Here is a 13662-nt window from a genome sequence, read left to right as displayed (position 1 = left end):
GATGACCTTTTGCGCCCCGTGCACCCAGGACAGATGACATTCTCCACTCGCCCTGCCCTGACGACGGAATTGTTTACCAGACGCCTTGCTTGCTTGCTTGCCCGTTCGCTCACTTGCCTGCCCTGAAGCCCATTACACGCCGCATCCTCCGCCAGTTTCGAGAGGCCTGGAGGCCCAGTCTTTTGCGCTCGCTATTCTCTCCTCTCTGCTCTCCCACAAGTCCTCAACTTTGCCGCCGTCCCGCTTGGTGCCGCGATGTTGCTGCGCTCTCGCTTTCGCTTCCTTGATACGCGGCAAAGTCGCGCAGCTGATGCTGCTAATCAAGCTGAGGCTGAGATCTCGTCTACTTTGCCTTCGCCTTCTTCCCATCCTATCCTCCACGACGGAGAACCAGACAAGAATTCCTCCATCGCTGCGAGTGACACAAAGCTCCCCCTCCCCCATCACCCGCTAGACGGCAAAGGCAGTAGCAGCAGCAGCAGCAGCAGCAGCAACGACACCACTTCATCGAGCCACGCCGCCGCCGCGCATTCTGCAGCCTCTCCATCTTCGACTCACGCCGACTCATCGTCCCCCTCCAAATCTGAGCAAAAACAACGTCCGCTCGACAATTCTACACCTCTGCTCAACGACACAAAGGTCCTACCCCTCTCGCCTTCCAAGTGGCCAGGCGACGAACCAGGGCGCAGCAACAAGTCCAACAGCTCGACCTCTTCGAATAGCACCATCAAAGCATCTCCGACGCCCTCGTCGCCCCATTCGACTAACCGCACATCCATCCCGGATACAGCTGGAAGCAGTCCAGCCGTTCCTCTCAACGACACGGAGCCAGATAAGGCAGGGAGTAGTCCGGCCGTTCCTCTCCCTCTGCCCCTCCTCAACGGCACCGGCTCCTGGCCATCTGCGAGTACGAGTGGGGGCAACGACACCCACACATCGCAGCCCATCTCGCAGGACGAAGCTGGTAGCAGTAAAGCGGCGCCTTTACCTCATCCTCTTGCTAAGCCCTCCAACGGCAGCGATTCTTTGCCTGACAAGCTCAAACACCTAGGCGACGACAACGACAGGAGCAGGACGCCTCTTTCGCCTACCAAACAGCCATCCTTTAGCTCAACCTCGAAGTCGACGTCAAACTCGTCGCAGCAGGATCAGGCAGGGAGCAGTCCCGCCACACCTCTCCCTCTGCCTCTCAACGACACCGACTCAGCGTCGACGCCGTCTACGAATACGACTACGAGTGGAGCCAACCGTCCGGCGCAGTCAGGCTCGCAGGACGCAGCTGGTAGCAGCAAGGCAGCGCCTCTTCCTCTTCCTCTCGCTAAGGCCGAGCACTCGACAGCGTCACCATCGCATCCTGAGGGTCAGGGTCACACCAACAGCACAAATATACCTCTCCCGACCAACTCGACATCAATTACGACCGTCTCGCTGCAAGAAGACCAAGCAGGGAACAGTACAGCGGTCCCTCTTCCAAAGACGGGCAACGTCAGCGAGTCCTCGACGCCGCATTCGCCGTCTAGCTCAGACGAGATCCTAGGCGCGGTTGAAGGCAATCGTACCGACCTCACGTCATCACGACCAACGAGCTCGAATTCGCACTTATTACCAGACAAGGCGGGAAACAGCACAGTGGCAGATCCCCTCGAGGTGGACAATACGGCCAACACGACGGAGAATTCACTTCCTCCCTCCAGCATCGACAAGTCCAGCAACCATACATCTCTACCCCTCCGCCTGCCTGTACCCTCCAATTCCAGCGTGGATACTCCAACCGCAGGCAGCAGTAACGCCTCGCCGCTGGACACGACGCCGACGAAGAGCGATTCCGTCACGCCGAGCAAGATCGACAAGCAGGACGCAAAGCCGGTCGTGGCCAACAGCACAACTCTGCCGCTATTGCCCGAGGTGGACAAGGCTGGGAGCAGCAACGCCACGAAGCTTCCTGCGAGTGCGAGCGCGACTTCGGCCAACAAGAGCGATCCCATCTCCTCGCCTCCGAAGCTCGACAACGGCGGGGACGATAGTCGTATCACCCTCCTACCCGCGCAGGCGCCGCAGACGGAGACGGGGATGGACAAGGCGGGGAGTAGCAATGCTTCCACTGTAGGGGAGGGGGCGGGGGACTTCAGCAATACGACGGCAGTCTCCGGGCCTGTCAGGCTAAAGATGAACGATGGTACAGCTGCGGCTGCGGCTGATGAGAAGCATTTAAACCACACCTCGTATCACGAGCTTCCTGTCGCTGGTTCGAAGGAAGCCCTGAGCGCGGGGGACGAGGGCAAGAATGCGACGCAGGCAGTCGCAAACGTCACGACGCTTCCTGATCGACCGATCCTCAAGGGCGGCGGCGGCGGCGGCGGCGGCGGCGGAGATTCGTTTGACAAGGACAAGGCCGCCATTGGTCCGGTGGACAAGAATGTGACCGACGTCGCGGATGCGGATAAGCCAGGGCCGAACCATGAGGACTCGGCGGCTCCTGCGAAGAATGCTACCATCGCCGCTCCTCCAGCGAAGAACGATACCAGCTCTGCGTCCCCTTCCTCCAAGAATGACACCACTGTGGCCAAGAACACGACGACCGCCGGCTTGACCCCCCTTCCCCCTCCCTCTCCAGCGAAGAACGACAGCCTCTCCGCGCCTCTGCCTCCGCCTCCGATCAACAACAACACCACCACCTCCCCTCAAAACAGCACCACACCTTCTCCTGCAAATAATGCAACGTCGATCGCTCTTCCCTCCAACAATACGGCACCGACGAAGGAACAGGACAACCAGCAGCAGCCCCAATCCCAATCCATTCCCTCGGGGCATGCGGTCCCTCTCCCACAATCAAAGATCAAGGACGACGATCTCAGTCTCTTGCCGGGGACCGCCAGCATGGAGCATGGTGAGTTTTTGCGCAGCGTCCCGCCGTACCGCACCGTACCGTATCATCTTTTGCTTCTTCGCGTTGCGTTGCGTTGAGTTGCGGGGTCTTTGTGGTCGCCGCACACCCGGCGATCGCCCGGCCACTTGATTGGCGAGAGCAGAGCTTCATGCGCGCTTGCACCACCCTTGCTCGCTCGTTGGTCTGTTCGTCATTTCGTGCGCTCTGCGGGCAGTGCCTGGCTGGCCGCTCCCGCTGGCCGCCACCCAGCCCTCGCTCGACTCGCTCGCAGATTGAAGCAAGGGTTATCTGCCGGCCGCACTCGTTGCCGCTGTCGGTCGTGCCTTTTCTTCTCGTTGCGATTGCGAAGAAAAGGGCCCCCCGCCCGTCCATCTTTCCATCTTTCAATTTCATCTCTTCATTGTTGCTTCATCATCATCACCTCTTCACGCACCTCACTCTTTCATACCGGCGCCACGCTTGGTGGCTGGTCCAATTTTGCCTCTCGCCTCGCCCCTCGCCCCTCGCCGCCTCGCCCGCGCGGTTTCGACGTCGGGGGAAACGGCGGCGTCGAACTTGCGCTCTCTGCTCGTGCGCCTGGCGCGGACTTCTCTCGTCGAGCCGTCACCGCCTGCGTTCGCTGCGCTCGCTGCGCTGCGCTGCCCTGCCCTGCGTCGTCGTTCTGCTAGGCTAGGCTGTTGACGATGTCCTCGGCTTCGTCGACGTCGGCGCCTTCTTCGTCCTCCTTCTCCTCTTCCTCATCCTCTGCGACCTCGTCATCACAATCGAGCCGCCCCTCGTCATCGTCTTCCACCATTAGCAGCTCAAACAGCGGCAACGACGGCCTAAGCATCGGCCTAGGCCCCATTGGCGTCTCCATCGGCGGCAGCGGGAGCGATTCATCTTCATCATCCCGGTCCTCCTCCTCTTCTGACTCCATGTCCTCCCCTACGCGCGACACGACCACCAATACCATGTCCTCGACAACGCCCACTACTACACGTCAAACAACGACGACTTCGGATACTTCGACGTCTATCACCTCGTCGACGACTTCCTCGTCCACTTCGGATACCACCTCGCCGACTACCACTTCTCGGACCTCAGGTGAGCGCGCGGGCGAGACCCTCTGGTCGAGCGCATCCTCGACCTTTGCGCTTACTCTGCCCCCTCCCTCCATCTCGCGCGCACAGACACTTCCACGTCCTCTGATACGTGAGCATTGCGCGAGCTCCCCGCGCTGCCTCGCCCGTAGCTGACTCCGCCCCCTGATTCGCGCACGCATACAGCACTCGCGTGAGTCCCACAACCTCTTCAACTTCCTTCTCTTCTTCTTCTTCTCGGGTTGGTGTTGCGCGCGCGGCGGGGTCCATCTCTCCATTCACTGGTAGCCTTGTGCCGGCAGCGAGGATGTGTACTGACCTCTCGTACTCGCACTCGCACCTCTCGCCCCTCCCACTCCTCGCGCCGCGCAGACATCTACCGCCGCCCCCGTCACGTCTACGGCAACGACGACCCCAACCAGCACAGCGGCGCCGCAAACAAGCAACAACAACAACAACAACAACAACAGCAATGGCGCCGACACGCCCGTCGTCGTCACTTCCGTCGTCCAAGCCACCGCACCGGGCGGATCGGCCGTAACCCTCACCTCGACCTCCCGCCCACAAAACGGAGAGCTCAATGGCTCCAACGGTTCCGGCTCATCGAGCTTCTTCGACAACAATGGCGCTGTAGGTGGCACATTCGCCGCGGTAGGCATCGTCGCCGCCCTTATCATCGCCGGACTCGTATGGTTCTTCTGGCGTCGTCGCAAGAACCAGCAGATGGACGCCGACGTCGTCGCAGCGGCTGGCGCAGCGGCGGCTACGACGCGCACGCCCTTTGACGATGACGATGACCCGGAGATGGTCGAAGACCCGACGTCTGCAGCGAGCAATCACGGCTATTACAGCAACTACGGCAACGAGTATGCTCCCTCGACCATGTCTGCTGGAACAGGTCAGCCGGGGATGGCAGGGATGGGCGCGTGGGGTCCAGCGGGGGCTGCTGCTGCTGGTGGAGCAGCTGCGGGCGCGTACGGCGGCTATTATGGCAGTCAGCACGACCACAATGCCGCGCAGCAGTACTACGATGCCGAGCCTAGCAACTACTACAACGGTGGCCCAACGTCGGGCGGGCACGACGGAGCGTTCAGCGCTGGGAGCCATCCGGAGATGTATGCGCAAAACACGGGGTGGAGTGGTGGGATGAGCAGTCAGGGCGGGCAAGGATACGGCAACGGCGGTTACGGCAATGGCGCATACGGCAACGGCGGTGGGTACGGCTCAGCGAACCACCTCGGCGCCATGGATGGGGAGGGCATGCCCTTCGCTGCGAGCGTGGCTGCGGGGCTCGCACAGCGCGATGGTGGGCAGGGCGGCTACAGCGACAACGTCTACGGCGGACAGTCCAGCGACGGCAGCGGAAATGGCAATGCGCCCATGTCCAACCCGCATCAGGGTGGCAACGGCGAGTCAGCCAACCTGCTCGGCCCGGACGTGTTCAGCGACCCATCGCCGCAGGAAGGGAGCTCACCCAACTACGAGGATGAGCCGTCCCACCATCAGCAGAGGGGCGCGTTGCAGGTGCGCAACCAGGAGTAGAGCGTGGCGGCACGCGCGGCGCCACGCCAACGCAGCGCAGCATGGACACACAAGGTTTTCCGTTCTCGATCGACCCGTCATCTTCAGTCAGTATATTCTTCGACTTCATCGTTTCGGCGGAGCGCTCCACGCTCTCGCCTCGCGCCTTCACCCTCGACCTTGTTCCTCTACACGCCGACCCTCGCCTTCCACTCGTTTCATTCTCGCCTCTCGCCTCGGCTCGCCCCCATCTCTGTGTCCTTACTTCGATCGATATAGCCAGCCCCCCTCTCTGTCCACCTACCACCACCTTCTTTTGTCTGGTCTGGTCTAAACTCAACTTCATGTCGCACAAAAACCATCATCCAGATTGCCAGGCAACGAGCGCCACGCCATGCCGTGCCGTGCCCTTCCGTGTGCCATGCAACGAGCCCCTGTCCGGAGCTTCCCTGGCTGTGCGTGTGTGCGTGCGTGCGCGGGTACGCGGGGGACCAAAGCGTAATTGTCATTGAGGGCCCGGAGTGCGAGAAGGGGGGGAATTTCGATCCATAGTGGCGAGCCGGCCAGCCGGCCAGCCGACCATCGAGGACGATGAGGGCAACGAGGATGAGAAGGAGTGGTTGCCGAGCGCGGTTGACCCGGTTTTGGATCAGTAACTGAGTGTGGGGTCACGGGCGCACTCTACTGTTTCCGTAATCCGGTACGCTCGACTGCCGAGTCGAGGACAGGCCGCGGTAAGCTAGGCGCATCAAGGTGTGGCTGCTTGTACGTCTGCTTCTGCGTCTGCGCAAGGATGGCCTGCGAAAAGGAATGAGAGTGGATGCTCTCTCTAGCTGCTACCTCGGTGCACGCTCTCACGCTAGCTACCCAACTTTCTGCCCTTTGTCTTCGCTCGCCGCTCGCCATGAGCTATTCTCGTTTGAGCTCAAGTTCAAGGTGTCAAGGCCTGCTCAGCAGCGCTTCGCATCGCATGACACCCACCCTCGCCAGAAAATGGCTCGAGCTGCATGGGCGGCCGCGGCCGGCGACTGGACTGCTTGCCCGCTTGCCCGCTTGCCCGCCTGCTCGCTCGCCTGCTCTGGCCTGGCAAGCGACCTTGATTGATTGATTGCGGGGCAAGGCCACGCACGACGCCGCTAGCCTTTCGCTCTGCGCTCTGCTCTCTCTTCGTCTTGTCTCACCCTCTCACTCTCTCCTCACCCGATTGTTATGAAGGGCTGGGTCAGACCACGCCAAGGCGAGACCAAAGCGCGCAGCGATAGAGTGAGACCGAGCGCAGACAAGCAAGCAAACAAACGGCGGCCGTCATCACAAGAGAGGGGCTCGCGGGCCCCTCCCCTCGAAGCTCCTGTCTCTGTTTCGGAGGGGCATATGGTTGCCGAGAAAAGCGCAGATGCAAGCAAGAGAGCTTTTGAGTTGTGTTGGACGCACGCACGCAATGCATCCCCGCATCGCTCTGTGAGACACGAGAGCAACCAGGTATAGCAGAAGACGCATCTTGACTCCTCTCCCTCATCTCTTTTCCCCTTCATCAATCGGACACCCTCCTTCCCTCCTTGCCATCATTCCCCTCCTACCTCTCTGCTCCTCCATCACCGCCTGAGCTGCGGGCGTCACACTCACTCGCTCCCACTCACAACCCCCTCGCTCCCACCACTCGCCCGCGATGCTGGCCCTTCTTCCTCGCCTCGCCGCCTTGCTCGCTCTCCTGCTCGCGCTGAGCATCCCCGCCGATGCCCTTCCCACGATGAGAACGTATCGCGGCGTCTCGCCCTACAAGGCCCTCGCTGAAGGCGGCCTCTACCCGGAGCGAGACCCTAATCGCCCCCTTGTCCAGGTCCTCAACCCTCACATGCGACACCCCAAGGAGAACTGGGACCCTAGACGTGCGTGCTGTGATGAGCGAGAATGGCGCAGCAGACCATGGTGGCTGACCTTCTCCTCGCCCCCTCACCCCGCGCAGTGATGCCCGGCGCAAATCGCCTTCCCTACGGCGGCAAGTACAACCGTCGACCAGAATGGGCGGATCGCATCGTCAAACGCTCCAAGCGCCACGCCCACTCTCTGGTCAGTTTCGCCGCTCGAATGGGCATCGACCTCGTCAAACTCATCGACATCAGCGACCCAGCGGGACAAGTAGCAGCTGCGCACGACCTCATGCACGCAGACTCCATTTGGCGAGGCCTCGATTCAGAGACGGGACACTCAGTCTTCCTCCCCAACGGTACGGTTGTGGGCAAAGGCGAGGATGGACTGCCTAGACTAATGGATTATGCAAGCTCAGGGTTCCCCTACGGCAAGACGCCCGTGCGAGGAGTCAATATCGGTAACTGGCTCGTCGCCGAGTTCTGGATGGACCCGTGAGTGTGCGGGGCGAAACTCAATGCAGCGCAGATTCCTTCGCAGCTGACCCCCGCTCTCCACGCACGCAGCGGCTACAATCAACCCCTCAACGACCACGCCATCAATGCCCCCTACCCAAACGCCATCGTCGACGAATGGACCGCCGGTCAATACTCCCCCTATCGCTACCAGGAGGAAGTCTTCAAGGGCCACTACGAGTCATGGTTCTCCCGCAACGAGATGCGCAAGATTGCCCAAGCGGGTTTCAACCACGTTCGCCTCCCCATCGGCTTCTGGGCCTTCGGCGAGACCAACCGTGGTAACGAGCCCTACCGCACCTTCAATCAGTACAGCAAGCTCATCGAGGCGTGCGGCTGGGCGCGTGAGTTTGGCCTCAAGGTGTGGATCGACCTGCACGGCGTGCCGGGCAGTCAGAATGGGTTCGACAATTCCGGGCGTAGCGGACCCATCGAGTGGACAAACGACCCCGACAACATCAGTCGAACCAAATACGCCTTCTCGCGCCTCGTCAAGACGTTCAATGGCCCCGAGTGGCAAGGCACAGTCACCGCCTTCGAAGCCATCAATGAGCCTCAAGGCCACAATGCTCGCGTGCTGCGCGAGCTCCAAAACGACTATTACCCTTACAGCCTCGGCGTGGTAAAGGACAACGCGCCAAGCCGCCTCCAGGTGACGCACGATGCCTTTATCACGCCTAAAGCGTGGGAGAACTACTACTCCAAGTCCGACGCCAAGAAGGTCATCCTCGACACTCACCAGTACTTCATCTACAGCGACTCGGAGCACGACGCCGACGACTCGGTGCGTATCCGCGAGGTGTGCGCCTTGCGTGGCTCCCTCGCACGCAGTGCGCAACACTACGCCACCATCGTGGGCGAGATGAGCGTGTGTGCCCCTCAAGGCGACAATGGGAAACATCGCGACTTGCCCGCTGGCAAGTTCCACTTCACTCGCCCAGCGGACCAATACCGCTACTCGAAGCGATACATGGCCTTCCTGGCTTGGAACTTCCGTACGCAGCAGGCCGTCTTTGAGCAGAGGGGCAATGGGTGGATCGCATGGGCTTGGAAGAACAAGGCGTTCCGTGATTGGAGCGTCACGGATGGGATTGCCGATGGGTGGTGGCCTAAGAATACGGCAGAGTATGATAACAATCCGTTGGGTGGGGATGTGGATGCTGTTTGTAGGCAGGTGGGCGCGTGAGCCTAGCGTGTCAGCAGCACCGCGAGCGCATCGATACTCACGACACGACACGACAAGACGACGACTGTGATACCTCATTCTCCTTCTCTTCTCCTCGCCTCGCCTCGCCTCGCCTCGCCTCGCCTCGCCACGCCACGCCACGCCACGCCACGCCATGCTTGCTACAATCTTTTCCCTCTCAATGACCCATACCATTTATGTCTTGCCGCCCGCCACTCAGCTCTGCGCCACATCCTCGCCTGTAAAGACCCTGCGCACCATCCCCGGCAGCCCAGCCAGCGTAGCAACGAAGTGCCCCTCGAACCCATCGCGCAGTACGTCCCCCCATCCCAAGGGGTGCGAGTGAAGGCGTCGCACGCTATACCTCAGTCCAGTACCGCTCCGTCTGATGTTCTCCTCACAGAAGTACACCCCTCCAGGCACCCTTCCCGGATCCTTGACGCGCAGTACAAGGCTGAGCAGCGGTAAATGATTGACCGCCTCCACCAACCCCTCGACAAGGGCGAAGCGCACCATCCCCTCAGCGACGGCGACGGATATCGCGAAGAGGTAGTGATACACGGCGACGGTCGGTGCGAGGAAGAGGGCGAGTGTGAAGAATATTGCTCCGAGCAGCAGCTGATCCAGATCGTAGTGGGCGCTGACGAGCTCCCAGCCTGAAGAAGAAGCGCGAGGGGAGAGGAGGGTCCTTTTCTTACCCCGGAAGAGGTTGAGGAGCGTGCCCAGCAGGTGGAGAAGGGCCGCGTATTGGCTTCGGGCGAGGGTGTGAAGGAGACGGAGGTGCAGGGTCGCTAGGCGGGCCAGGTCTGCCAGTAGGCAGATTTGCAGGGCGAGGCCGCCCCCGTATTGCCCTGCGCGGGCGATTAGGCCTAGCAGCGCGGGCAGGGGCACAACGATGCAGTGATGGAGTATGGTCTGCTCGGCCAACGTGGTCAGGCCGACGTACATGTCCCGATAGAAGCTTGAGAGCTCCGTGTTCAGCTTGAGACCACCCGGCCAGTCGTCCAACCAACCACAAGCCTCTACCACGTCCCGCACCAACAGACCGGCAACGAGCTTCTCGGATATCCACGCAGCCACCTGCTCCTTCGTCGCGGAGAGCACGGCGCTCATCGCCATGCCGAGCAGGACGTCATTGGCCATCAGCCAGAGGGCATTCCATGTGCTCACGTAGCCGCGTGAGAGGTCCGCAGCGGGCAGAGTATCCTGCTGGCGTTGTCGGCGTAGTCTGGCTGCAAGGCGGGGGAAGGAGGAGATTTGCGTGAGGCGGAGGGAGAGTTGGCGGCACGAGGATGAGAGGGTAAGCAGGCTGGGTGCGCGCCGTGTGCGAAGGAGTAGCGGTTGAGACAGCGTAGCTTGGGCCATGCGAGTGATATTGATGAGGGCGCCAGAGGCGACGCTTGCTAGTCGAGAACTCCGTTCGCCGGGAGCACAACGCGACTTGCGCAGATCGAGTCGCTCGCGGGCTCGCCGTACCTTGTTGATGCAGTCGATTGCTCTTCGCAGGCCTGCGCCAGGCTCCATGCCAGGAGGGAAGCCGCCGGTGATCTCGAACCAACGTTGCGGGTTGCCGGCCAAGAATGTGGCCAAGCGGTCCTCCGCACAGGGTGATGCGGCTGCAAGAGACTCGCCCGACCGTCGACGCAGATCGAGTGGCTCGAGGGTGAGAAAGCGAAGCATTGTATCGTCTGGCGGGTCGAAGAGGACGACGCTGATTGCAGTGGTGGTGGGCGAGGTTGCACGGTGAGGGCCTAGGCTGCGAACAGGGGCCACGGTGAGGCTGAAGAAGGCGCGGCGCAGATGTTGGCATCAGTTTGAAGCGTATATGCGCTTGTAAAAAGCGACTGCTCACCTCGTGATGATGGGGCCTATCTCTTCTCTTCTTTGCCATGGCCGTCGACGTCTCCTTCGCCGTCTGATTTGCGGCCCATCGGCGCAAGGAGATACATTCATCCAGACCTGGCTGTATGCGTCCTCCTTGTCCACATCCATTCCCGCAGAGGCCACCACCCTGCCTACTACTCTTAGCTGTATCGTCCACTTCGCCGTACTCTGAGTCGGCCCATCTCGCTCTTTGCCCTTGCCTTTGCGATCTAATCGTCGGCTGAGGAGCCACGCGACCTCTGCCTGACGTTCATCGTCGGCGGATAGCGCCCCAGCAACGACAACGACGGCCTCATCCGGTCCACCTTGGAATGTCCATCCGACGAGGGCAGACCCTTCTGTGAGCGGCGCGAGGTCGGCTGGCCAGTAGATGGTGACACGATCAGGTCGTCGTTGGACGAGGTCCGACTCGTCGTGGTCGTCGTCGTCTTCCCCGCCTGAATGACGAGCATGCCCGTTCAATGCTGGCCTCCGGGGCAAGCTTGACGAGGAGGAAGGGGAAGAGGAAGAGGGGGCCATGGATCGGCTCTATGACTTGCTGCAGCGTCTCATCTGCGGGTCGGTCAGCTTGAGAAAGTAGAGAGCGAGGAGAGTGGAGGCTACAACGAGAGCATAGATGCGAATGCGGATGCGGACCGATGGAGAAGAAGTCAAGTCGCGCCCAAGTCGCTCGCTCAGTCCAACATGTCGACTCGCTCCGCTCTCGCGTCCAGAGGCCCGTGCATCACACGGAATCCACGCGTGGCTGGGCTTGCCTGCAATATGGTTACATTTTTTTGCGTACGGAACAAGGTGACCCACGATGACCTCCGAATTTTATACAAAAGCGCTCTGCCTCAAGAAAGGGGGTCGCTTCACCTTCCTCTCCTTCTCTTCCCCTTCCATTCGTATCTCGACAATCTCCATTCTCTTGCTCAAATGCGGCACCTGCCACATCGGCGAAGGCGAATTGGGCATTGGAGTCGTCGCCGTCATCCCCGCTCCCTCCGCCGACCCCGACTGGGACTGCCTACTCTTACTACTATCCGTCTTTTCCACCACGCTCAGCACCCTCAACGCCGAAACGGCAAAAGTGAGTGCGGCGAGCACCACCATTGACCATCCCACGGCCAGATCGATTAGAATGACGACGCGCGTACCCTCCTTTGGGCCGCGGGCATAGCTGCGTTGTGCAGCGAGAGCGTGGTAGAGGGAGAGGGAAATGAAGAGGCACTCCCCCACAAAGAGGGCACCGAAGAAGGATCCCGTCATGATGAGCTGCCGACGACGATTGCTCAAACGTTGCGACTCGTCGGCCTCAGCCGGGGGCGTGTCTCGCAGCGGGGTGACGGCTTTGGACGAGTTGCGGCGTAGAGTGTAGGGACGATCTGCTAGTTGGAGCTCCAGTCTGTTCTGCGCCATATGAACCTGCTCTCGTTGTAGACGCATCAGCTTATACGCCGACGCGCCTAGCCCAAAGAGGAGGACGAGCTCGAATGCGGCGAAGATGGCATAGCAGACACCGAGGTGAAAGACGCTCTGCCTGACGAGGGACCAGAGATCCGACGTCTGCGCGATCAGGTCAGTCGTGGTGGCCTGCGAATCCATGGCGACGAGAACCTTGTAGCTCTTGACTGCCCCGCTCATGGCTCGACGGGAGAGGACGATGGGCGTGACGAGAGATGCGCCCATGACGAGAGGTGCGCCAAAGGTGAGGCCATTGATGATCCATGGATGCATCCAACGACGCTTGCCCAGCTTGTAGCTAGCTCCTTCGCAGGCGATGAAAGACGCCATGGTTAGCGAGAGGACGCCGGACCAGAATGCGCCCAGGGCGAGTACGTCGACGAAGGCAAAATTCTGGGGGTTGGGCAAGGTGGCAGCCTTGTTGTCGCGGTGTAGTTGCAGACGGCGCTTGAGGAAGAAGATGGCGCAGCAGACTGATTCGAGGAGGAGGAAGCCGTGCGAGGCGTGCCACTGCGGGGGCCGGGGCCGGGGCCGGGGGGGGAGAAGGGTGTGAGCAAAGAAGCAATCGCGAATTGCTTGCACGCACACTCACTACCCAATAGGTACGACTGCCAATGCTGCGCGAGCGTAGCAGCCATAGTCTGCCTTTCCACGCCTGGTAGCCCAGTAGACAGACTGTGCGGTGGATGAAGGCGGAGGGTGAGCCCGCGATCCCTGCTGCGCATCTTGTCAGCACTCACCCCCTATCCCAACCATGGCCATGAGCAACGGCGCGGCGACAGCGTCAGCCTGCTTGACCTGTCTCGTCCTCGCCGGAACGATGAGATTGTACGCAAATCGGTGCAGCTCAGCGATCGCCGTCGGCGTCCGAGCGTCGAGATCTGCGATGAGCTGCGCAGGGTACGCGGCCGGCGTGACCGTGGTATTGATCATCGCGGTGATGGTGGTGTTGCTGCGAGAAGAGAGGCATCACTTCCAGCTCGACGACTTCCATGATCACATTTGCGTTCGACGTCGTCGCCGATGGATGTTGCCTTGCCCTCGAGATCGATCGATCGGCCACCTCATTGTCGTCTCGTGTCGCGGTGGGATGGAAGCGGAGTCAAGATCGGAGAAAGTGGCGCGCGCCTCTTTTGGACGTGCACGCCTAGTCTAGAACCAGGACCCCCATCTCGCATTGGGACGGAAGACGAGATGAAGCGCACCGTCTGTGCAGGATTAGACTCGGACTCAGAGGTGTCGGTGTCGCAAAGGGTGTCGAAGCTTGCTGGATTC

General features: G+C 60.9%; 4 protein-coding genes across 4 annotated transcripts; 2 read left to right on the top strand and 2 right to left on the bottom strand.

Moving 5' to 3' along the window:
• Positions 1-3267: 3267 nt before the first annotated feature.
• BDZ90DRAFT_142325 (hypothetical protein) lies at positions 3268-4601 on the top strand. The gene is made up of 3 exons (XM_025503481.1): positions 3268-3973; positions 4060-4081; positions 4156-4601. The coding sequence occupies exons 1-3, from the start codon at positions 3571-3573 to the stop codon at positions 4508-4510; spliced, it is 780 nt and encodes a 259-aa protein (XP_025363857.1). The 5' UTR covers positions 3268-3570; the 3' UTR covers positions 4511-4601.
• Positions 4602-7436: 2835 nt separating this feature from the next.
• On the top strand, positions 7437-9268 carry BDZ90DRAFT_231222 (glycoside hydrolase). The gene is made up of 2 exons (XM_025505768.1): positions 7437-7850; positions 7923-9268. The coding sequence occupies exons 1-2, from the start codon at positions 7456-7458 to the stop codon at positions 9055-9057; spliced, it is 1530 nt and encodes a 509-aa protein (XP_025363856.1). The 5' UTR covers positions 7437-7455; the 3' UTR covers positions 9058-9268.
• Positions 9269-9273: 5 nt separating this feature from the next.
• On the bottom strand, positions 9274-11460 carry BDZ90DRAFT_259288 (Gpi1-domain-containing protein; the record flags this gene model as incomplete). The annotated part of the gene is made up of 2 exons (XM_025508151.1): positions 9274-10837; positions 10910-11460. The coding sequence occupies 2 exons, from the start codon at positions 11458-11460 to the stop codon at positions 9274-9276; spliced, it is 2115 nt and encodes a 704-aa protein (XP_025363855.1).
• A 236-nt stretch (positions 11461-11696) lies between these two features.
• BDZ90DRAFT_278617 (hypothetical protein) lies at positions 11697-13532 on the bottom strand. Its single transcript, XM_025509108.1, has 3 exons — positions 13128-13532; positions 12980-13062; positions 11697-12897 (listed from the first exon to the last, which is right to left on the bottom strand). The coding sequence occupies exons 1-3, from the start codon at positions 13318-13320 to the stop codon at positions 11758-11760; spliced, it is 1416 nt and encodes a 471-aa protein (XP_025363854.1). The 5' UTR covers positions 13321-13532; the 3' UTR covers positions 11697-11757.
• Positions 13533-13662: the final 130 nt, after the last annotated feature.

Source organism: Jaminaea rosea (assembly GCF_003144245.1).
Source record: "Jaminaea rosea strain MCA 5214 unplaced genomic scaffold BDZ90scaffold_3, whole genome shotgun sequence".
Classification (NCBI taxonomy): domain Eukaryota; kingdom Fungi; phylum Basidiomycota; class Exobasidiomycetes; order Microstromatales; genus Jaminaea; species Jaminaea rosea.
The sequence above is the reverse complement of the archived record's forward strand: the minus strand, read 5'-3'. Positions and strand labels throughout refer to the sequence as shown.

Bases quoted from the DNA above. Each gene is read 5' to 3' on its own strand.
- BDZ90DRAFT_142325 (XM_025503481.1), top strand. From the start codon at position 3,571: ATGTCCTCGGCTTCGTCGACGTCGGCGCCTTCTTCGTCCTCCTTCTCC. The intron at 3,974-4,059 runs GTGAGCGCGCGG...TCGCGCGCACAG, and splicing joins TACCACTTCTCGGACCTCAG to ACACTTCCACGTCCTCTGAT. The intron at 4,082-4,155 runs GTGAGCATTGCG...GCACGCATACAG, and splicing joins ACTTCCACGTCCTCTGATAC to CACTCGCGTGAGTCCCACAA.
- BDZ90DRAFT_231222 (XM_025505768.1), top strand. From the start codon at position 7,456: ATGCCCGGCGCAAATCGCCTTCCCTACGGCGGCAAGTACAACCGTCGA. The intron at 7,851-7,922 runs GTGAGTGTGCGG...CCACGCACGCAG, and splicing joins GCCGAGTTCTGGATGGACCC to CGGCTACAATCAACCCCTCA.
- BDZ90DRAFT_278617 (XM_025509108.1), bottom strand. From the start codon at position 13,320: ATGATCAATACCACGGTCACGCCGGCCGCGTACCCTGCGCAGCTCATC. The intron at 13,063-13,127 runs GTGAGTGCTGAC...TCCACCGCACAG, and splicing joins GGCCATGGTTGGGATAGGGG to TCTGTCTACTGGGCTACCAG. The intron at 12,898-12,979 runs GTGAGTGTGCGT...CGGCCCCCGCAG, and splicing joins GCAGTCGTACCTATTGGGTA to TGGCACGCCTCGCACGGCTT.